At 46.1% G+C, this 24,405-nt stretch overlaps 1 protein-coding gene and 1 pseudogene across 1 annotated transcript in view; both read left to right on the top strand.

The window, feature by feature from the left end:
* Positions 1-24,405, top strand: part of LOC120991856 (sialic acid-binding Ig-like lectin 12) — a 999,480-nt gene that overhangs the window by 878,957 nt on the left and 96,118 nt on the right. Inside the window, exon 4 of the mRNA XM_040420617.1 lies at positions 16,704-17,000. Within this exon, the coding sequence (XP_040276551.1) occupies positions 16,704-17,000 (297 nt within the window). The remainder of the gene's footprint in view (positions 1-16,703; positions 17,001-24,405) is intronic.
* LOC120987352 lies at positions 18,122-18,299 on the top strand (annotated as a pseudogene).

The raw sequence follows: 24,405 nt of genomic DNA, 5'->3' as shown, positions 1-24,405 counted from the left end.
AGTGCTAAGCTGATACTGTGCCAGGGTGCCCCCAAAGTGACAGTGCTCCCCAAAATCCCACCAATAGAAATAATTCTCTGCCAGAGCACACTTAGTAGTAATAATGCCCCTATAGTGCCCTAGTAATCATGTTCCTCATAGCCCCCCAGTAGTAGTAAAGCTCCCCATAATACCCCCTAGTAGTACTAATTTTCCCTATAATATGACAGTACATGAAATACCCCCACTTAGTGCCCGCAGTTGAGCTAATGTCCCCATAATGTATGCCAGTATAAAATACCCCTATATAGTGCCCCAGTAAATGCCCTCATACTGCTCCTCTCCCCCTTCCCCATAGTGTCCCCCATAATATGCCAGTAAAAAAATGCCCCTTAGTACCCCCAGCAGATGCCCCTATAGTGCTCCTCTCCCCCACAATGTGCCAGTAAAAAAATTCCCCTTCTTAGTGCCACCATATGCCACAATAGTGCTCCACTCCCCCATAGTGCCCCCAAATAATGCCCCATAGTGCCGCTCTCCCCTATAGTGCCTGCCATAATGTGCCAGTAAAAAATGCCCCCTTAGTGCTACCAAATGCCATAGTGCCCCCCATAATGTTCCAATACAAAAGGCCCCTTTAGAGCCCCCACTTCCCCATAGTGCCCCCAAATAATGCCCCTATAGTAACACCAGATGCCTCATAGTGCTGCTCTCCCCTATAGTGCCCCCCAGAATGTGCCAATAATTAAAAAAAAAGCCCCTTTAGAGCCCCCAGATACCCCCATAGTGCTCCTCTCCCCCATGGTGCCCCCCCATAATGTGCCAGCAAGAAATGCCCCCATAGTGCCAGCTCCCCCCCATAGTACAAGCCCCCTGCCATAGTGCCAGGCCCCCCATAGTGCCAGCCCCCCCATAGTGCCACTTCGCCCATAGTGCCAGCCCCCTTATAGTGCCAGCTCCCCCATAGTGCCAGCCCCCCCATAGTGCTAGCTCCCCCTATAGTGCCAGCTCCCCCTATAGTGCAATCCCCCCCATAGTGCCAGCTCCTACCCCATAGTGCCAGCCCCCCCCCATAGTGCCAGCCCCCCCATAGTGTCAGCCCCCCCATAGTGTCAGCCCCCCCCATAGTGTCAGCCCCCCCCATAGTGCCAGCTCCCCCCATAGTGCCAGCCCCCCCATAGTGCCAGCCCCCCCATAGTGCCAGCTTCTTCATAGTTCCAGCCCCCCCTATAGTGCCAGCTCCCCCTATAGTGCCCCCCATAGTGCTAGCTCCCCAAAATGCCAGATTCCCCCCCCATAGTGCCAGATCCCCCCCATAGTGCCAGATCCCCCCCCATAGTGCCAGATCCCCCCCCATAGTGCCAGCCCCCCATAGTGCCAGCTCCTCCCCCATAGTGCCAGCCCCCCATAGTTCCAGCTCCCCCATAGTTCCAGCCCCCCTATAGTGCCAGCTCCCCCTATAGTGCCCCCCCATAGTGCTAGCTCCCCCAAAGTGCCAGATCCCCCCCCCATAGTGCCAAATCCCCCCATAGTGCCAGATCTCCCCCCATAGTGCCAGCCCCCCTTATAGTGCCAGCCCCCCTTATAGTGCCAGATCCCCCCCCCCATAGTGCCAGCCCCCTGCAAAGAAGAAAATAAAAACAACACTAATACTTACCTCCATCAGCAGCGATGCAAGCCTCTTCTGGCCTGTGTCCCTGCTGTGTGCTGCCCGGCTCAGGCGTCGCAATGATAATGACGTCATCGCGCTGCCTGAGCCGGCCTCTGATAGGCTGCAGGCATTAGTGCCTGCGGCCTATCAGAAGAACAGGGGAGGGACACGCCTCTCCCTCCCCTGCCCCACAGCACGGCCGCAATGACATCCAGGGCCGCGCCGCCTGTGGTGATGATCGGCGGTGCGGCCCTGAAGAAAAAAAATAAAAAAGAAAAAAATATAAAAAATATAAAAAAAATTTTTTAAGACGGGCGGCCCAGTGGCCGTTTATTTCGGGCGGCCTGGGGGGCAATTGCCTCCCTGCCCCCCGGCCCAGCCCGCCCCTGGTCTGTCCTGTCCGTCCTCTCTGTACTTCATGTCTCTTCATGAACTAAATTCCCAAAAGATTCAGATAAAGTTCTTATCATCTGTATTCAGGATTATAATCCCTGACAAGTAGAGAGGAGGAGGAGAGAGCTTTTTACCTTAGTGTTGTAAAGTAACTTGTCCTCATGTGTGATCAGGACTGAGGGACAGAGAAAAGCAGAGACAGGCAACGTGCGGCGTGCGGCGACAGGAGCGTACAGCGGTCGAGAAGGGTCAGCGAAATAGCAAAGGTCACAACGAGAGGTCACGTCAAACTACGAGGGAAATGGAAAGACAATACCAATAACAAGCCGGAGGTCAAACCTGGAGGTCGCGTCAGAGTATAAGGAAGAAGCAGGAGCGTGGTCAAATAACTAGCCGTCGTTCAAATACAAGAGCAATGGAGCAGAGTATCAAGAGCCTATACAAACAATATCACAGGCAACCTGTGGCCAGCAGGTTGCCTGCTTATATACTGAAGGGCTAAGGTCATGTGATGTGGCCAGCACCACATGACCTGTCCCAGGACTGATTGCCAAATGCCAAGTGTCCAGCTTGGTGCTCAGCCCACACAGGTATCCTGGCAACAGAGGATGCCGGCCGCACATAGAAGGAGCGTGCGGCCTGGCGCGCTCCGCCCTCCATTGCCATGGCAGCAGAGACACCGAGCGGCTCCCCACTCTGCGCGGAGGGTGCCTCCTGCAGCTTCCGAAGAGGAACAGGAGGATGTCGGTGTCGCAAGGGGAAGGACACGCGTCGCCGTCGTCCTCTGACAGTACCTCCCCTCCATGGGGGGCCTCAGGACCCCAGGACCGCGGGGGCGGTTTCTCCGGATGTTACCGGTGGAACTTTCTAACCAAAGAGGAGGCATGCATCCGATGCGCCGGCACCCAGGACCTCTCCTCAGGTCCAAAACCCCTCCAGTGCACTGAGTACTGCAAGGAGTTTCGAACCTTCCTGACATCAAGGACCTTAGATATAACAAACTCGTCATGGCCTTCTACTTTCATGGGAGAGGGAGGACCTTGTGAAGGAGCCACAGCTGAAATGTACCTCTTTAACAGTGACTTATGAAACACATTGTGGATGCGGAGGGAGTCGGGCAATTTCAGTCTAAAAGACACTGTATTGAGAATCTCGGTGTCACGGATGGTGTACAGGAAACAAGACAATACCATATAAACAATGTCTCTCTGGATCCACAACTAAGGAACAAAGGGAGACCCCTGCAATAGACCTGCCGCTCTCCCTTACTGCTCAGCCTATGCGAACACCCCAAAGTTGGATGGGCGCATATCCACGTTCCTCGGCTATCTATTACCTGAAGACCCTACAATAGTGAGGGGACACGACCACCGGCTCCCTACACTGACACGGAGGGAGTCAGGGTCACCTGGATCCAGAAAAGAGAAAATCATAAATACATAAACAGCACTTATCTTGCAGACGACTGACGACTGAGGACTGGGGACTGGGAACTGGGAACTGGGAACAGCATGCACACACACTCCAGGAAGTTGTATCAGCCGCACACTACTGCATTATGGGGAGGAATTTAAAGGGCAGCAATCAGTCCGACTGCATGACAGCTGAGATAGACTAACGAGATGAGAAACTAAACCAAAACAAAGAAATTCAAGGAGGAGGATCTGAAAAGCTCCTGTGAGCGCTTCTCAGCTGTCTGGCTGTGACACTCGGTAACCTCGTAAGGTCCTACAAAACGCGGCGCAAACTTCCTGACAACCCTTTTCAGAGACACATTTTTGGTGGATAACCACACTTTATCACCGACCACAAAGTCAACCCCCTTGGAGTGCTTCCTATTGGCTTGAACTTTTTGAGCCTCATGGGTCTTCTCCAGGTTCGATTGAACCTGGGCCCAGACTGCACAGGTCTGATGTGAATCTATCGGCCTCCGGGTTGAGAGAGGACACATAAAAAAGGGGACACTCCCGTTGAGGAATTTACCCGATTATTGATGGCGAACTTCGCCAACGGAAGATATCCCACCCAGCGATGCTGATTATCGGACACATAACATCTGAGAAACTGTTCGACTGCCTGGTTTAACCTTTCCGTCTGCCCGTTGGTCTCGGGATGGAAGGCTGACGAAAAGGATAAAGAAATCTTACACCTTTGACAGAAAGCTCTCCAAAACTTGGATACAAACTGAACACCCCTGTCAGAAACAACATTCTCAGGAACGCCATGCAGCCGTACAATGTGGTCAACAAATAAGGACGCTAGCGTCTTGGCATTGGGTAGTCTAGCCAGCGGGACAAAATTCACCATTTTGCTAAAACGGCCGACCACTACCCACACCACTGACTTCCCCTTAAGAGACTGGAAAATCGGTGATAAAGTTCATGGAGATATGAGACCATGGCCTGCAGGTAATGGGTAGAGGTCGAAGTTCCCCAGCAGGGCGAGTTTTAGGAAACTTGTATCTCGCACATACCTCACAAGCAGACACATAGGAGCAGACATCTCTGGACAAGGTGGGCCACCAAAAAGATCTAGACACCAGCTCCATGGTAGCATTGATACCGGGATGGCCGCAAAAAACAGAGTCGTGGCACTCACCCAACAGTCGAAGACTGAAGTGCCCCGGGACAAACAACTTATCTAAGGGGGTTTGTGCAGGTGCGAGATGCTGTGCAGAAATAATTTCGAAAGAGAGGTCAGGAGAAACCGAAGCCACAATGATATCAGCCGGCAGGATGGGTTCAGGAGGGGTGTCATGAGGCTGGAAAGCGCAAAAACTTCGGGACAAGGTGTCCGCCTTGAGGTTCTTACTTCCTGGCCTGAAAGTAATGGAGAAGTTAAAAAGTGTGAACAGGGCCCATCTAGCTTGCCTAGGATTAACGTGTTTAGCGGTTTCAAGAAACACTAGGTTTTTATGGTCAGTAAGAACCGTAACACAGTGTTTGGCCCCCTCTAAAAAATGTCTCCATTCCTATAAAGCCCATTTGATAGCCAGTAGTTCCCGGTTTCCTATGTCGTAATTCCTCTCGGTGGGACAGAGTTTACGAGAAAAGAGCGCACAGGGTCGTAAATTGGTGAAATTTGAAGACCCCTGGGAAAGAATGGCCCCCACCCCATCCTCCGATGCGTCAACCTCAACAACGAATGGTACCTATGGATCAGGCTAAATCAAGACTGGAGCATTCTGAAAACACATCTTAAGCGATCCGAAGGCCTTGAGAGCCTCAGGTGGCCAGTTAACAAGGTCCACTCCCTTCTTAGTTAAATCGGTCAAGGGCTTGGTCATAACAGAAATTTTTTCAATACATTTTCGATAGTAATTGGAGAACCCCAAAAAGTGTTGTAATGCTTTAAGGGAGGATGGTCTTACCCAGTCTTGAATAGCCTGAACCTTCTTAGGATCCATTTTAAATGAGTGTGGAGTAAGGATATACCCTAAATACAAAATTTCCTGTACTCCAAACACACATTTTTCAAGTTTGACCGACAATTGATTCTCTCTGAGGATACCAAGCACTTGTTTAAGATGGGAGACATGGGATCTCCAATCCGAAGAGAAAATCAAGATATTGTCAAGCTAAACAATAACGAATTTGCCAATAAGCTCCCTGAAAATGTTATTCACAAAGTTTTGGGAAAACTGCCGGGGCGTGGCTAAGGCTGAAAGGCATGACTAAATACTCAAAGTGCCCCTCTGGGGTGTTGAAGGCAATTTTCCATTCATCTCCCTCTTTGATGCGTATAAGATTATAAGCCCCTTTCAAGTCAAGCTTGGAAAACCAGAAAGCCCCCAAAACCTGGTTTAACAAGTCAGGTATCAATGAGATAGAATACTGATTCCTACTGGTGATCTTGTTCAATTTTCTGTAATCGATACAGGATCTAAGACCACCATTTCTCTTTTTGACAAAAAAGAACCCTGCACCCATGGGGGAGGTGGAAGGCCTAATATGTCCTTTTTCTAAACTCTCCTTCAAATATTCCTTCATAGCATTGCGTTCGGGGCCATAAAGGTTGTAAATACACCTCTTGGGGAACTTAGACCCTGTCTCTAATTCAATGGTGCAGTCATAGGGGTCTATGAGGAGGGAGAGTCTCCAATTCGGATGAGGAGAAGATATCTCTGAACTCTTCTAATAGGGAGGAATTGACATAACATCAGAAGAAACCCCTGCCTGGACAAGGGTTAGACAGGAGCTACAATTGGGACCCCACCTTTCTAACTCTCCCATGGTCCAGTTAATGACCGGGTTCTGGAGCTGCAACCAGGGCATCCCTAACACTATCTCCACAGGCAAATTCCCGAGAACGAACACCTTTCTGAATGACATACCCCGACAGACAAAGTTAATTCAGGAGTGCATAATTTAACGGTTCCTCCCAACATGGGAGTGAAGTCTATGGCCACAATACGGATGGGAGTGGGCAGATTCAAGACCGGAATTCCCACCTGACCCGCAAACCTGAGATCAATAAAACTAAAGGCAGAACCGGAATCAATAAAAGCTCTCCCCTGACAGTACCAAAGGTAACAGAAATAGGTAATAACAACTTCTTTCTTACCACCTCCGGGAGTACCTTGCTTTTGGATCCCTCAAACTTGGGTGGTCTTCCAGAGGGAGGGATCTTTGGACATTGACGAACCCAATGTTCCGGGTCGCCACAGTAGAAGCAGGCACCCTGTAGTCGGCGTCGTTCTCTTCGAGTCATACCCGGCTGCATAGGCTCATCCAAGTGAGACTCCTGGCTAGGTCTCTTGGGTGCAGGTTCAGGTCTGGAGGATCCCTGGGGAAAGAAAATACGTTCCCGATGTCTCTCCCTGACACGTCTGTCCAATCTAATGTCAAAGGTCATGGTCTCCTCTAAGGTTTCTGGACAGGGGTAACCCACAAGCATATCCTTGAGATTCTCTGCAAGGCCTGACCTGAACTGACTTTTGAGCGCTGGTTCGGGAGGAGAGAGGGGGAGCGTGCACCCACTAGTCTGCCACCCACGCCCCTGTCCCTGCCTACTTGCACTTACCCGTCCTAGGCGACTGAGCGCAACTGGGCGGCAATCCCTAACTTTAGTAAGTGCAGGAGGGACAGAGAAAAGCAGAGATAGGCAACGGGCGGCGGGCGGCGACAGGAGTGTACAGCAGTCGAGAAGGGTCAACAAACTAGCAAAGGTCACAGCGAGAGGTCACGTCAAACTACGAGGGAAATGCAAAGACAATACCAATAACAAGCCGGAGGTCAAACCTGGAGGTCACGTCAGAGTACAAGGGAGAAGCAGAAGCGTGGTCAAATAACTAGCCGTCAGTCAAATTCAAAAGCAATGGAGCAGAGTATCAAGAGCCTATATAAACAATATCACAGGCAACCTGTGGCCAGCAGGTTGCCTGCTTATATACTGAAGGGCCAAGGTCATGTGACGTGGCCAGCGCCACATGACCTGTCCCAGGACTGATAGCCGAGTGCTAGCCCACACAGGTTTCCTGGCAACAGAGGACACCGGCCGCACATAGAAGGAGCATGCGGCCGGCGCGCTTCGCCCTCCGTTGCCATGGCAGCGGAGACGCCAAGCAGCTCCCTGCTCTGCGTGGAGGCCGCCTCCTGCAGCTGCCGGAGAGGAACAGGACGTCGGCAGCGCAAGGTGAAGGACGCGCGTCGCCGGCGTCCTGTGACACAACCATTCAAGAACCACTGGGTTGCTGGTCAAGACACGACCGCTAGCTGACACTGGGAGCTCAAACTTCTCGAAGTGACTCTTGCTGCCACGCCCCCTTACTCTGCTGCGACCTGTGCCTGCACCAGAAACATTTAGGCCTCTGCCACTCCCCTGTGCAGGGCCTGGCACTTCTCTGTCTGACATACTGTTAGATCAAATAAATAAATAAAAAGGAAATTAAAACACCCCAAAAAAGTCAGTAATTTTCTTACTTCACCACACAACGGCTAATAAGCCCTTTTTTTCCCACTAATAAAAGCCAAAAAGGGCTGTAATTTTCTCACTTCACCACACAACGACATAACTTTTTTTGTCCACTAATACATGCAAAAAAGGGCTTTATAACATATAACTGCACCGCTGAGCGGCAAAAAGGCCCTTATTTTTTTCCACTTATACACTCCACCAAAGGCTTTAGAACATATAACTGCCCTGCTGAACGGCAAATATATATATTTTTTGCCAGTAATACACGCAAAAAAGGGCTTTACAAAATATAACTGCACCGCTGAACGGCAAATAGGCCCTTATTTTTTTCCACTTATACACTCCACAAAAGGCTTTATAACATATACAGTCAGGTCCATAAATATTGGGACATCGACACAATTGTAACATTTTTAGCTCTATACACCACCACAGTGGATTTGAAATAAAACAAACAAAGATGTGCTTTAACTGCAGACTGTCAGCTTTAAAGGGAACCTGTCACCGGGATTTTGGGTATAGAGCTGAGGACATGGGCTGCTAGAAGGCCGCTAGCACATCCACAATACCCAGTCCCCATAGCTCTCTGTGCTTTTATTGTGTAAAAAAAACGATTTAATACATATGCAAATTAACATAAAAGAGTCATATCTTACTTGTGTGACCAGAGAAGAGTCATATTTTCAAGCTCTGACCCATCTCAGGTAAATTTGCATATGTATCAAATCGTTTTTTTTTTACACAATAAAAGCCACACAGAGCTATAGGGACTGGGTATTGCGGATGTGCTAGCGGCCATCTAGCAACCCATGTCCTCAGCTCTATACACAAAATCCAGGTGACAGGTTCCCTTTAATTTGAGGTTATTTACATCCAAATCAGGTGAACAGTGTACGAATTACAACAGTTTGCATATGTGCCTCCCACTTGTTAAGAAACGAAAAGTAATGGGACAATTGTCTTCTCCGCTGTTCCATGGCCAGGTGTGTGTTATTCCCTCATTATCCCAATTACAATGAGCAGATACAAGGTCCAGAGGTCATTTCCAGTCTGCTATTTGCATTTGGAATCTGTTGCTGTCAACTCTCAAGATGAGATGCAAAGAGCTGTCACTATCAGTGAAGCCATCATTAGGCTGAAAAAACATAACAAACCCATCAGAGAGATAGCAAAAACATTAGGTGTGGCTAAAACAACTGTTTGAAACATTCTTAAAAAGAAGGAACGCACCGGTGAGCTCAGCAATACCAAAAGACCCGAAAGACCACAGAAAACAACTGTGGTGGATGACCGAAGAATTATTTCCCTGGTGAAGAAAACACCATTCACAACAGTTGGCCAGATCAAGAACACTCTCCAGGAGGTAGGTGTATGTGTGTCAAAGTCAACAATCAAGGGAAGACTTCACCAGAGTGAATACAGAGGGTTCACCACAAGATGTAAACCATTGGTGAGCCTTAAAAGCAGGAAGGCCAGATTAGATTTTGCCAAACAACATCTTAAAAAGCCTTCACTGTTCTGGAACAACATCCTACGGACAGATGAGACCAATATCAACTTGTACCTGAGTGATGGGAAGAGAAGAGTATGGAGAAGGAAAGGAACTGCTCATGATCCTAAAAATACCACCTCATCAGTGAAGCATGGTGGTGGTAGTGTTATGGCGTGGGCATGTATGGCTGCCAATGGAACTGGTTCTCTTGTATTTATTGATGATGTGACTGCTGACAAAAGCAGCAGGATGAATTCTGAAGTGTTTCGGGCAATATTATCTGCTCATATTCAGCCAAATGCTTCAGAACTCATTGGACGGCGCTTTACAGTGCAGATGGACAATGATCCAAAGCATACTGCAAAAGCAACCAAAGAGTTTTTTAATGGAAAGAAGTGGAATGTTATGCAATGGCCAAGTCAATCACCTGACCTGAAGCCGATTGAGCATGCATTTAATTTGCTGAAGACAAAACTGAAGGGAAAATGACCCAAGAACAAGCAGGATCTGAAGACAGTTGCAGTAGAGGCCTGGCAGAGCATCACCAGAGATGAAACCCAGCGTCTGGTGATGTCTATGCGTTACAGACTATGCGTTAGAAACATAGAAACATAGAATGTGTCGACAGATAAGAACCATTTGGCCCATCTAGTCTGCCCAATATACTGAATACTATGAATAGCCCCTGGCCCTATCTTATATGAAGGATGGCCTTATGCCTATCCCATGCATGCTTAAACTCCTTCACTGTATTTGCAGCTACCACTTCTGCAGGAAGGCTATTCCATGCATCTACTACTCTCTCAGTAAAGTAATACTTCCTGATATTACTTTTTAACCTTTGCCCCTCTAATTTAAAACAATGTCCTCTTGTAGCAGTTTTTCTTCTTTTAAATATTCTCTCCTCTTTCACCTTGTTGATTCCCTTTATGTATTGAGCAGTTTCTATCATCTCCCCTCTGTCTCGTCTTTCTTCCAAGCTATACATGTTAAGGTCCTTTAATCTTTCCTGGTAAGTTTTATCCTGCAATCCATGTACCAGTTTAGTAGCTCTTCTCTGAAATCTCTCCAAAGTATCAATATCCTTCTGGAGATATGGTCTCCAGTACTGCGCACAATACTCCAAATGAGGTCTCACTAGTGCTCTGTAGAGCGGCATGAGCGGCTCCCTCTGTCTACTGGTAATGCCTCTCCCTATACACCCAAGCATTCTGCTAGCATTTCCTGCTGCTCTATGACATTGTCTGCCTACCTTTAAGTCTTCTGAAAAAATAGAACTTCAGGCTGTAATTGACTCTAAAGGATTTGCAACCAAGTATTAATAAGTGAAATTTTGATTTATGATTATTATTCTGTCCCATTACTTTTGGTCACTTAACAAGTGGGAGGCACATATGCAAACTGTTGTAATTCCTGCACCGTTCACCTGATTGGATGTAAATACCCTCAAATGAAAGCTGACAGTCTGCAGGTAAAGCACATCTTGTTCGTTTCATTTCAAATCCATTGTGGTGGTGTATGGAGCCAAAAATGTTAGAATTGTGTCAATGTCCCAATATTTATGGACCTGAACGGCACCAACTGCACCACTGAACGGCAAATATATTTATTTTTTAGCCACACTTCTAATGCTTTTTCCCTTAACTTATAAGTCATTTTTTTGCACAATTAAGTGTTTCCTATCATTGTCCCTAGCGTCTGCTGACGTCTCTCCCTGCACTAATTATGCTGGAAAATGGCAGACTCCAAGATGGCTGAGGCTATTTATCGGGCTGTGACATCATAGGGCTGGCTGGCTGCTGATTGGCTGCATGCATGGCATTATGGGTGATCCCTCGTTCCCAGAGTTCCTTGCTCCATGTCCTCACACATGCAGCAGCCATTTTAGGAAAAAATGCCATTCGTTACCACAAAGCGTGAGGAAATTCGGATTCGGTGCAAATCGTAAGATCCTGAAGGGGCTAAAGCATTTTGATTTGTTCTTACAGTACATGCGTCTAGTTGGACAATTCTTCTTCTAACCCCAGTCTCTTCTTATACAGGTTCTGTGTATAAACCGCTCCCTGGATATAAGATAGATACAAGTCCATCGGTGACGGTGCAGCGAGGTCTCTGTGTCCATGTTCCATGCTCATTTACCGTGCCCAGAGATGTACGGTTATCTATATCTACCACTGGTGAATGGTATAAAGTCTTCAATGAACGTGGAATTATAATTGCTTTTAAAAATAATCTTAAACATCATTCAAATAATGGACGCTTCTTTCTGACCGGAAATGTGTCCAGAGGAGACTGCTCATATTCCGTAGAAGACTCATTGCCTACAGATGAGGGAAGATATTTTTTTAGATTTGAAGATGGTCCCATAAAGTTCAGCTATCAGGATATCCAGCCTCATGTGGATGTAACCGGTGAGTACAAAATATTGTCCAGAGCTGACCAGAGGTGACCACAATGGATGGATCTTCTATATCACAATCTCTACAGCTGATATTTTTTTGGGATAATGGAACAGCTAATTTTTAAAGAGATTTTCCCATCTTCTCTTGCTCTGGTCTATCGTTAGAATATGCCATAAAGTTCTGAATGGTGGGCTCTGGCCAGTGGACCTCTCACCAATCCTAAGGTCGGGAGCTCTGCTATAAAACAGAAAGGGTTCCTGCACACAGCGTGGATTTGTGGCCATGAAATCTGCAAGAAATCTGCACCAAACTTCACAAAAAACACATAACTCCGCACTAGTTATAGCAGTTTTGATGTGTTTTTTTCCGGTAGATTTATGTAAATAAACCCCCATTGAAGTCTATGGGAAAAACCATCTACAGACGGAGAGGAATCGCACAAACAATAGACATGCTGCAGATTTAAATAGTGATGGACGAACATCTGCCGGGACGGTTCGCGTACGCGATTAAATGTTCAAGAACCGCAAGTTCGCAGCAGGTCCCATTCATTTTAATGGCAGGCGAACCGGAAAAACCTTCAGCTGATATTTGCAGCCAAGAAATAATTACTAGAAGTGCACAAATAGTCCCACAACATGGACAGTGACACCGGATGTAGTATTCCAATTTGCGATCTCCATTCATCATTTTTTTAATGCGAAATATCGGCAATATAATTTTCGCGTAAAATGCGCAAATGCACTATAAAGAAAGTATATTGGTATATAACACCCCGCTTCAATCAGTTTTTTGGGGGCCGACTGGTATATCACACCAGTAGAAATTATTTGCCCCAATAACGCTTGTCCCTCTATATACCTGCAGTATCGCAGCAGAACCGCACACAACTGCCGCACAATACAAATGCACTATAATATACCGTCTAACATAGAAAGTATATTATAACATTGTACAAGGAAGGCAATCCATTAGAATATACATGAAGATAAAACGTAACCTTTAATAATGTTACTATGAGGGTCCATTCATACGTCCGTAAGTGTTTTCTGCAAAACACGGACACCGGCAATGTGCATTCTGCAATTTGTGGACCGCACACCGCGGGCACTATAATAGAAAATGCGTAATCTTGTCTGCAATTGCGGATAAGAATAGGACATGTTCTTTTTTTTGCGGAAATGGAAGCACGGATGCAGAAGTGCAGATCCGCAAATGCGGATGCGGGCAGCACATTCCTGCCCCATTGAAAATGAATGGGTCTGAACCCGTTCTGCTAAATTGTGGAACAGATGCGGACCCATTTTGCGGACATGTGAATGTAAAAGATATCCCTCAATGAAAATAAATTAAATATTAAAGTTAAGCAAAAAGCATAGATGTGGTCAATAACAAGTGCTCGGCGGCACCAAATCAGAAACCATATGTCCTCCCACAATCCGGGGGGTTCCAGTGCACATCCATGAATCCCGGAGGGAAAGCAAAAACATCCATCCCTGGGCTAGATGATGATGTGGTATTGAATGACAGGGTGGGCAAAGAACTGTCCCTGATATTGCCCTACAGGGGGGCTATACTGGCCCTGATAGCCTAACCACAGACCACCCACCCTGATAAGAGCGACCCCGTCCGAACCTTACCCTATATGGCCCTAGTAAGGCCCTAGCCCTTAGGCCAGGGCTGGCCAACCTGCGGCTCTCCAGCTGTTGTAAAACTACAATTACCGCCATGCTATAGACTGATACCTGTAGGCTGTCTGAGCATGCTGGGAGTTGTAGTTTTGCAACAGCTGGAGAGCTGCAGGTTTGCCAGCCCTGCCCTAGGCCCCTGACTTCCAGGTGATCACTATATAGATCTATGTGTTTTTGACTCATTATAAAAGTATATTATAAGTATATCGCACCCCTCTGTGTATCACACCTATCGATAGCACACCTATACCAGTGCTTAAAAGGACTTTTGTGGCCCTATTAGCTAGTGTTTGGTGTCCCTAACAGCCTGTCCCTGCTCCACACAGCAACCTCTCCCTACACTGGCAAAACACTGAATGTAAAATAGCGGCCAGATCGGGTTTATTTATAAGGTAGGGGGTATGTCCATGTGCTGAAACGTCTCAATTGGCTGTCCTGTACCACCTGATGGATGTGTCATGGGTCAAAGTTCTTCACAATGTAAAAGAATATGGCGGGCGCAAATATCTCCATATGTTCGCATGTTCGGCGAATCGCGAACATGCAAAGTTCGCCGCGAAGCGACCGCCGGGCGAACCGCAAGGCCATCTCTAGATTTAAACATCTGCACAACAGGTCAAAGAAAAGCAGAGATTTGTCAGTACTGTGCTGTATTATGCTGTGTTTTTTTCCACACAAAATGAAAGCAGTAAAAATAATGTGCATAATCCGCACTGTGCGCAGTCACCAAATACTATGTCTGGTCCACAACGACTTACTACTCCCATCATTTTTTGTATGTGGGAAAGTCCCGACAGTCAGACCCCAGTGACCTATGGTATTGCTATGCCATCACTTTTTACAGGTTATAGCTAGAGATGAGCAAGTTATGAATTTTTTTTTAAAAAAGTTCATTCTTCTGTATGTAGCGGGCCCCACGTCATTGAACCCTTCAAGAAGATGTCAGGGCAGTTGGGGGCCTACTATATACCAGCCTCTACTTCACCTCTGGCAGGTGTAACAGAATGCCAGGCAAAAGTCACAAAGGGGACTAAAAGAATTAAAAAGTGTTTCAAAATGTCTAAGAAAAGCAAAAAAAAATTAAATAAATCCCATTTCTCATATATCCAAAATATAAGCAGAAATGGATATTGCCCCATCTGGGGAAAAAAACTGATTTATTAAAATTGCTTTTCTATTTTTTGAACACCTTTTAACCTTGCAAAAGTTTTAAAAAACACTTAAACATATCAATTTGATATTTCAGTAATAGAGATGAGTGAATCGGTTTGAATCCATTGAGTTCTTGAGCAGTGAGGGGCTGTCCCGCTACTAAAGAGGCCCCTCTCCCTCTAGACTGGCAGGCCCAGACATCTCGCCCAGCCCTGTAAATTTCGGAGCAGCGTTGAGTGGTGGCACAAGCACGGAGGTTCTGCTCCTTCTACCGGGCACCTACTAGTATCTGCTATGTAGCGGCGCATGCGCAGTCCGTGCTCTGGTAGTAGCAAAACCAGTTCTTATAAAACCACAAGGCTACATTCACATTACTGTAAAAAAAATGGCTATGAAGAACGGACGCACTGGTAGCTTTTCATGCCCATTTTTCAACCAGTTTTGCATCCATTTCCTGGCCGTTTTTAATGCCCACTTTGTATCTGTTTTTAAAAGTCGTGGAAAACATTGGCTAAAAATAGAAGAATTCCATTGGCTTTTTTTTTTTTTTTATAGAATCCCAAATCCTGTAGTATACATAATGGCCCAATGGTGGCCCCCAGCAGGAATAATGTCCCCCATAGTTCCCCCAGCAGTAATAATGTCCCCATAGTGGCCCCCCCAGCAGTAATAAAATCCCCCATAGTGGCCCGCAGTGGTAATAATGTCCGCCATAGTGGAGAATTAATTTAATTAATAAATACAAGAGTCAATCCGCTGACTGCATTATGTTAGACCCTTGGGGCCTAAAAAAAAAAGGTTAAAAACAAGTTTTTAAAAATATAAAAAATATATATATAAAAAGTCAAATCACCCCCATTCCCCAAAAATAAAATAAAAACAAACAAAAAAATTAACTTCATATACATCAGTGCATCTAAAAATGGACACATAGACCTCACTGTCCCCCATAGTGGCCCCCAACAATAATAATGTCCTCCATAGTGGCCCCAGCAGTAATAATGTCCTCCACAGTGGCCCCCAATAGTAATAATGCCCCCCATTTTAGCCTCCAGCAGTAAAAACTTCTCCATAGTTGCCCCTAGCATTAATAATGTTCCTCACACTGGCCCACAGCAGCAAAAATGTCCCTCATAGTAGCCCCCAGCAGTAATAAAGTCTCCATAGTAGCCGCCTGCAGTAATAATGTCCCTCGTAGTGGTCCCAGCAGTAATAATATTCCCATAGTGGGCCCCAGCAGTAAAAATGTTAAAAATGTCTCCATAGTGGCCCATAGCATTAATAATGTTCCTCATAGTGGCTCCTAGCAGTAATAAGGTCTCCAATAGTAGGCCCCAACAGTAATAATGCCTCCATAGTGGCCCCCAGCAGTAATAATATGCCCCATAGTGGCCCCCAGCAGTAATAAAATCCCCATAGTGGCCCCCAGTAGTACTAATATCACCCATAGTGGCCCCCTGCAGTAATAAAATCCCCATAGTGGCCACAGCAGTAATAATATATTCATACTAACTTCAGCAGTAATAATGTCCACACTAGTAACCCCTAGCATTAATAATGTTCCTCATAGTGGCTCCCAGTAGTAATAATGTCTCAATAGTGGCCCCCAGATGTTATAATGTCCTCAATAGTGGGCCTCAGCAGTAATAATGTCTCCATAGTGGCCCCCAGCAGTAATAGTATTCCCCATAGTGGCCCCCAGCAGTAATAGTATTCCCCATAGTGGCCCCTAGCAGTAATAATATCCCCCATAGTGGCCCCTAGCAGTAATAATATCTCTCATAGTGGCCCCCAGCAGTAATAATGTCACCCATAGTGGTCAGGACATTTTACACTAGTCTACCCATTTTTTACAGACATTAGATGGGTACACTCCTGTCTAACGACCGTTATAATGGTCCTATTGATTTCAGTGGGGTCCGTCATGGCCAAAAATAGACTACTTTCTATTTTTTGATGTTTGTACGTTATAGGTTGTACGTCCTCCTCCCTTCTTTCGATTTTCATATAATGTTTTATTCTTATAGACCTCACAGATAAACCTATCATCTCCTCTACAAGGCTGGTGAATGGGGAGGAGGTGACTTGGACCTGTACAAGTCCTGGTAGATGCCGGATGATAAGACCACAGATTACATGGGAAGGACCCATGACTGGTATAAGACAGAAGAAGTATGATGTCACCTATGGAGATGGCAGCAGAACCGTCCATTCCAATATCACATTCACCCCAAGGAAGTCACACAACAATTCTCCATTATTCTGTAGAGTGACCTTCAAACCAGGCGTGACCACAGTGAAGAAGAGGACGCTGAATGTTGAACGTAAGTGAGTTTCGTCATGTTATCACATATTACTAACCAATCTAACAAGAATGGGATTTGTCAAGAATTGTATTATACAGGGAACAGTCCAATATCCATGACCTGTGCAGCTGAACCGGCTGCATCACCTACCTCTGCTGTAGAGGGCGCCACAGAATAGAATATTCTAAATTATTGACTAGAGGTATAGAGATGTCGCGAACACAAAATTTTCCGTTCGCGAACGGCGAACAAGAATTTCTGCAAATGTTCACGAACGGGCGAACCGCCATTAACTTCAATAGGCAGGCGAATTTTAAAACCCACAGGGACTCTTTTTGGCCACAACAGTGATGGAAAAGTTGTTTCAAGGGGACTAACACCTGGACTGTGGCATGCCGAAGGGGGATCCATGGCAAAACTCCCATGGAAAATTACGTAGTTGACGCAGAGTCGGGTTTTAATCCATAAAGGGCATAAATCACCTAACATTCCTAAATTGTTTGGAATAACGTGCTTTAAAACATCAGGTATGATGTTGTATCGATCAGGTAGTGTAAGGGTTACGCCTGCTTCACAGTGACAGACCAAACTATGACAGACCAAACTCCCCGTTTAACGCACCGCAAACAACCGCAAACAGTCCATTTGCACAACCGCAAACTCCCCATTGCACAAGGTTGGATACCAAGCTAGCCATGTCTCATTCCTTGTCCTCACTGACGTCATTGAAGGTCTCTTCCTCCACCCAGACACGCACAACACCAAGGGTCCCCGATAGGTGACAACAAGCACCCTGGGACGCCTGCTGTGGTTGGTCTTCCACCTCCTCAAAGCCACCTTCCTCCTCTTCTTCAGACTCCTCTCTCTGCGTTGCTGCAGGTCCAGCAATCGACGACGACAAGGCTGCTTCTGGTGGTGATGGTGACCACAACTCTTCCTCTTCATGCTCATCTAGGGCCTGATCCAGCACTCTTCGCAGGGCACGCTCCAGAAAAAACGCATATGGGATGAGGTCGATGATGTTGCCTTGGGTTTGATTGACCAGGTTTGTCACCTCCGCAAAAGGACGCATGAGCCTACAGCCATTGTGCATGAGAGTTCAGTAACGCGGCCAAAAAATACCCAGCTCCGCAGAGCTGTCCTCTTTTTTTTAAATTAAAAAAAATCTGTTCTTAACAGTTTAATCTCTGTTTTGTCCCCTATCAGGGGACGGTGTATGGAATAGATTTTAGGAACCGGGAGATGGAAAAAGATGCTTGGTCGGTCCTCTTACTTCCAATTTGGGGCACTGCATGTACGCCTTGCAATGTACTGTGCCACCCTATATGAGTGGAGTGTTTAACCTGCTCAGGACCGCCGTACGCAGGATTGCGTGTTTGCGGCGGTCCTGTTACTCTGGGTGGACGCGCCGGTGCGTCCTCTCTTGCGACGCAAGATTTCGGGCAAAGCCAGCCCAATACAGGTTGCGCATATCTGGTGGCGCATGCGCATCGCGGGCCGGCAAAATTTAAAAGACAAGTTCGTCATCAACCTGCCAGCCAATGATCGTCGCTGGCAGGTTGATGATTTTCAAAAAAACAAATCAGAAGCCATCTAACACATTATATTTATAAATATAATGTGTTAGATGGCTTCTGTGCTCCTCTGCTGGTCCTTTTCGTCGGTTGGTTCCAGCAGAGGAGCACACATCACTGTGAGTACCCACCAACACCACACTTAGCCCCAGATCACCCCCCATCACTCCAATTAATCCCTTGATCACCCCTTGCTCGCCCCTGTCAATCACCTAGTGAAAGGAAAAAAGTGATCAGTGTAAACTGTCACTTATTTTTTTCACTGGTATTGACTGATAGGTTTTAGGATAGTTTAGGCCCCTTGGTTAGGTAGTTTAGCGATCGTTTAGCGCCCAGCCCACCGCACCGCAGTCACTTATTCGCTGTTTAGCGTATCGCTAATCAGCATTTGTACTATTATAGTATCTGTAAGTGATCAAAACTGATCACAGTCAGATCTATAATAGTATTAGTGTCACCTTAGCTCGCCCTCCACCCAAAACGCAGTGTTTGCCCGATCAGGCCTGATCGGTCGCCCACACGTGCGTTCACCCACGCCCGCCCCGCTGCAGTGACAAAAATTTTTTTGTTTTTTGATCACTGCACAATCACTTTACAAGCGCTGCGGCGATAAAAAAATCTGTTTTGATATTTTTTATCAATCGCAGCGGCCTCCGGTACTTCGCTAGCCTCCCCTTTGTAAGACAGGCTTGCTTTTTTTCTTGGGTAGTCTCAGGGAATACCCCTAAATTTAGTAGTCCAAATGGCAAACAGGGGGTATTCTTCTGAAGAGGCCTACAGACTTCTGACCCAGTCGGATGAGGAATGGGAACCCTCATCTGACGAATCTAGCGGGTCAGAATATGAACCTGTAGAAAGCAGTGGCTCTCTGACCCAAAGTTCGGACGAGGAGGTTCAGGTCCCTGATAGAACCAGGCGTACCCGGCCCCTTGTTGCTAGACCACAGGTTGCGCAGGATCCGTTTCAAGGGCAGCAGAGTGGGGCTGGCGCTGTCGGATTACGTGGTGAGGCATACACCAGCAGCGCAGCACATCCTGGACCTAGTACCAGCACTGCCGTACAACATGGTGATGTGGCGAGCACCAGAAGGGCAGTTGAAGCTGGTACGGTGGCACGTGCAATAGTTACCCCGTCGCAGCCACCGCACAGACAGGCCCGTAGAGCCCCTAGAGTCCCTGAGGTGCTGGCAAACCCTGATTGGCAGTCCCCAACTTCAACCGCACCTGTAGTTCCCCCTTTCACCGCCCAGTCTGGAGTTCGGGTTAAGACAGCTCAGAACGGTTTGGCCCTGGGATTTTTTGAGCTGTTCTTGACTGCGGAGCTCTTGGACTTAGTCGTGGCAGAAACAAATCGATATGCCACTCAATTTATAGCCGCCAACCCGGGAAGCTCTTATGCCCAGTCTTTCCGGTGGAAACTTGTCCAAGTTTCCGAATTTAAAATTTTTCTGGGCCTTCTCCTGAACATGGGTCTAACCAAAAAGCATGAATTGCGGTCATATTGGTCCACGAACCCGATTCATCACATGCCCATGTTCTCTGCTGCTATGTCCAGGACACGTTTTGAGACCATCCTGCGTTTCCTGCACTTTAGCGACAACACAACCTCCCGTCCCAGATGCCACCCATCTTTTGACCGGCTCCACAAAATTCGGCCCCTCATAGACCACTTCAACCAGAAATTTGCAGATTTGTATACCCCTGAGCAAAACATCTGCGTAGACGAGTCCCTAATACATTTTACCGGGCGCCTTGGCTTCAAACAATACATCCCAAGCAAGCGCGCCCGGTATGGGGTCAAATTGTATAAGCTCTGTGAAAGGGCCACAGGCTATACCCACAAATTTCGGATCTATGAGGGAAAAGATCAGACCCTGGAGCCGGTCGGTTGCCCTGACTACCTGGGAAGCAGTGGGAAGACAGTCTGGGACTTGGTGTCACCCTTATTTGGCAAGGGGTACCATCTTTATGTGGACAATTTTTACACAAGTGTGCCCCTGTTCAGGCATTTGTTCCTAGAACAGATTGGCTGCTGTGGCACCGCGCAAACTAGTCGCGTGGGCTTCCCCCAACGGCTCGTTACCACCCGTCTTGCAAGGGGGGAGAGGGCTGCCTTGTGTAACGAAGAACTGCTCGCGGTGAAATGGAGAGACAAGCGTGACGTTTACATGCTCTCCTCAATTCACGCAGACACGACAATCCAAATTGAACGGGCAACCAGTGTCATTGAAAAGCCCCTCTGTGTCCACGACTATAATGCGCTCATGGGAGGGGTGGACTTCAATGACCAGATGTTGGCTCCCTATTTAGTTTCCCGACGCACCAGACGCTGGTATAAGAAGGTGTCTGTATATTTGATTCAATTGGCTGCATATAATAGTTTTGTTCTCTACAGTAAGGCTGGGAGAACAGGATCCTTCCTTAAATTTCAGGAAGAGATCATCGCGAACCTCCTGTATCCAGGAGGTTCCATGGCCCCAACCACCAGTGTAGTGAGCCGTCTACACGAGCGACATTTCCCCATGTCGTTGCTGGTACCTCAAACCGACCGCCACCCCGAAAAAAATGTTGTGTCTGTAGCAGGAGTGGAATAAGGCGTGACACCCGCTATTTCTGTCCTGACTGCCCTGACCACCCTGCCCTATGCTTTGGAGAGTGTTTCTGGAAGTACCACACACAGGTACACTTAGCATAGGGATTGCATCTCACAGGACAGGCACACAAGGCTATTAGGGCCCTTTCACTGACAGCTGCTGCAAACCTCTCCTTTCACCTGGGATAAAGTGCATAATGTACTTCGCCACATCTTTGGGCGATTTGCCCTTTGCACATTGTCCCATGGGGAAGGAGAGGTTTGTCGTATAAAGGTAAAAAAAAAAAAAATCACCGGGAAGCAAAAAAGTTAACGTTCAGTTCAAAAAGTTAAATAAAGTTTATATGTTCCGTTCAAATTTTATTATAAACTTAATAAATTTATTGCGTTTCGGCCTGGTTTTTTTCTTTTTTTTTTTTTTTTTTTTACCTTCCAGGTGGACCAACCGATCGACTAGCTGCAGCACTGATGTGCATTCTGACAGAAGCATTGCGCTGCTGTCAGATTACACAAAAGTCGGTGTATGCGGCGCTGCAAGACGAAATTTCTCTTCTGCAGTAAAAGATACGTTTGCCGAGGCATATGAGCTGAGGAGGCGGCGGTGTTCATATGCTTTGGCAAACACTTTGTATATAAAAAAATATATAAAAAATCCCGGCAATGATTTATTCATTCACATCGATTGATGTGAATGGAGAAATCTGGTTTGCCAGGGCATACGGGCTAAGTGGGTATGGATGTTGGGCGGAGCTCCTATGTCCTGGCAGACGCCTTTCCCCTCCTTTTTTTTTTTTGGCAAAGATTCTTTCATCCACATTGATCGATGCGAATGAATTAATCTGTGCCGTTCTTTTTTTCTTTCAGCCCAGAGGCTGAACGAAAAAAAAAAATCTCATTACCCGTATGCTCAATATAAGGAGAATAGCAGAAACTCCTAATGCTAGCCATACATGTAATGATTGCGGAGACCCTCAAATACCAGGGTAGTACAAACACCCCACAAATGACCTCATTTTGGAAAGAAGACACCCCAAGGTATTCACTGAGGGGCATATTAAGTCCATGAAAGATTGAAATTTTTGTCCAAAGTTAGCGGAAAGGGAGACTTTGTGAGAAAAAAACAAAAAAAATCAATTTCCACTAACTTGTGCCAAAAAAAAAAAATTCTATGAACTAGCCATGCCCCTCATTGAATACCTTGGGGTGTCTTCTTTCCAAAATGGGGTCACATGTGGGGTATTTATACTGCCCTGGCATTTGAGGGGCCCTAAAGAGTGAGAAGAAGTCTGGGATCCAAATGTCTAAAAATGCCCTCATAAAAGGAATGTGGGCCCCTTTGCGCATCTAGGCTGCAAAAAAGTGTCACACATGTGGTATCAACGTACTCAGGAGAAGTTGGGCAATGTGTTTTGGGGTGTCATTTTACATATACCCATGCTGGGTGAGAGAAATATCTTGGCAAAAGACAACTTTTCCCATTTTTTTATACAAAGTTGGCATTTGACCAAGATATTTATCTCACCCAGCATGGGTATATGTAAAATGACACCCCAAAACACATTGCCCAACTTCTCCTGAGTACGGCAATACCACATGTGTGACACTTTTTTGCAGCCTAGGTGGGCAAAGGGGCTCACATTCCAAAGAGCACCTTTAGGATTTCACAGGTCATTTTTTACACATTTTGATTTCAAACTACTTACCACACATTAGGGCCCCTAGAATTCCAGGGCAGTATAACTACCCCACAAGTGACCCCATTTTGGAAAGAAGACACCCCAAGGTATTCCGTGAGGGGCATGGCGAGTTCCTAGAATTTTTTATTTTTTGTCACAAGTTAGCGGAAAATGATAATTTTTTTTTTTTTTTTCTTACAAAGTCTCATATTCCACTAATTAGTGACAAAAAATAAAAACTTCCATGAACTCACTATGCCCATCATGAAATACCTTGGGGTGTCTTATTTCCAAAATGGGGTCACTTGTGGGGTAGTTATACTACCCTGGCATTCTAAGGGCCCTAATGTGTGGTAAGTAGTTTGAAATCAAAATGTGTAAAAAATGACCTGTGAAATCCTAAAGGTGCTTTTTGGAATGTGGGCCCCTTTGCCCACCTAGGCTGCAAAAAAGTGTCACACATGTGGTATTGCCGTACTCAGGAGAAGTTGGGCAATGTGTTTTGGGGTGTCATTTTACATATACCCATGCTGGGTGAGATAAATATCTTGGTCAAATGCCAAATTTGTATAAAAAATGGGAAAAGTTGTCTTTTGCCAAGATATTTCTCTAACCCAGCATGGGTATATGTAAAATGACACCCCAAAACACATTGCCCAACTTCTCCTGAGTACGGCAATACCACATGTGTGACACTTTTTTGCAGCCTAGGTGGGCAAAGGGGCCCACATTCCAAAGAGCACCTTTCGGATTTCACCGGCTTTTTTTTTACAGATTTTGATTTCAAACTACTTTGCACGCATTTGGGCCCCTAAAATGCCAGGGCAGTATAACTACCCCACAAGTGACCCCACTTTGGAAAGAAGACACCCCAAGGTATTCACTGATGGGCATAGTGAGTTCATGGAAGTTTTTATTTTTTGTCACAAGTTAGTGGAATATGAGATTTTGTAAGGAAAAAAAAAAAATCATCATTTTCCGCTAACTTGTGACAAAAAATAAAAAGTTCTATGAACTCACTATGCCCATCAGCGAATACCTTAGGGTGTGTACTTTCTGAAATTGTGTCATTTGTGGGGTGTTTGTACTGTCTGGGCATTGGAGAACCTCAGGAAACATGACAGGTGCTCAGAAAGTCAGAGCTGCTTCAAAAAGCGGAAATTAACATTTTTGTACCATAGTTTGTAAACGCTATAACTTTTACCCAAACCATTTTTTTTTTTTACCCAAACATTTTTTTTTTATCAAAGACATGTAGAACAATAATTTAGAGAAAAATTTATATATGGATGTCTTTTTTTTGCAAAATTTTACAACTGAAAGTGAAAAATGTCATTTTTTTGCAAAAAAATCGTTAAATTTCGATTAATAACAAAAAAAAGTAAAAATGTCAGCAGCAATGAAATACCACCAAATGAAAGCTCTATTAGTGAGAAGAAAAGAAGGCAAAATTCATTTAGTTGGTAAGTTGCATGACCGAGCAATAAACGGTGAAAGTAGTGTAGTGCAGAAGTGTAAAAAGTGGCCTGGTCATTAAGGGTGTTTAAGCTTAGGGGGCTGAAGTGGTTAAGTAGTACTATT

This window comes from Bufo bufo, chromosome 1, assembly GCF_905171765.1.
Source record: "Bufo bufo chromosome 1, aBufBuf1.1, whole genome shotgun sequence".
In the NCBI taxonomy this organism is placed as follows: Eukaryota; Metazoa; Chordata; class Amphibia; order Anura; family Bufonidae; genus Bufo; species Bufo bufo.
Note: the sequence above shows the minus strand (reverse complement) of the source record. Positions and strands in the feature narration are given on the sequence as shown.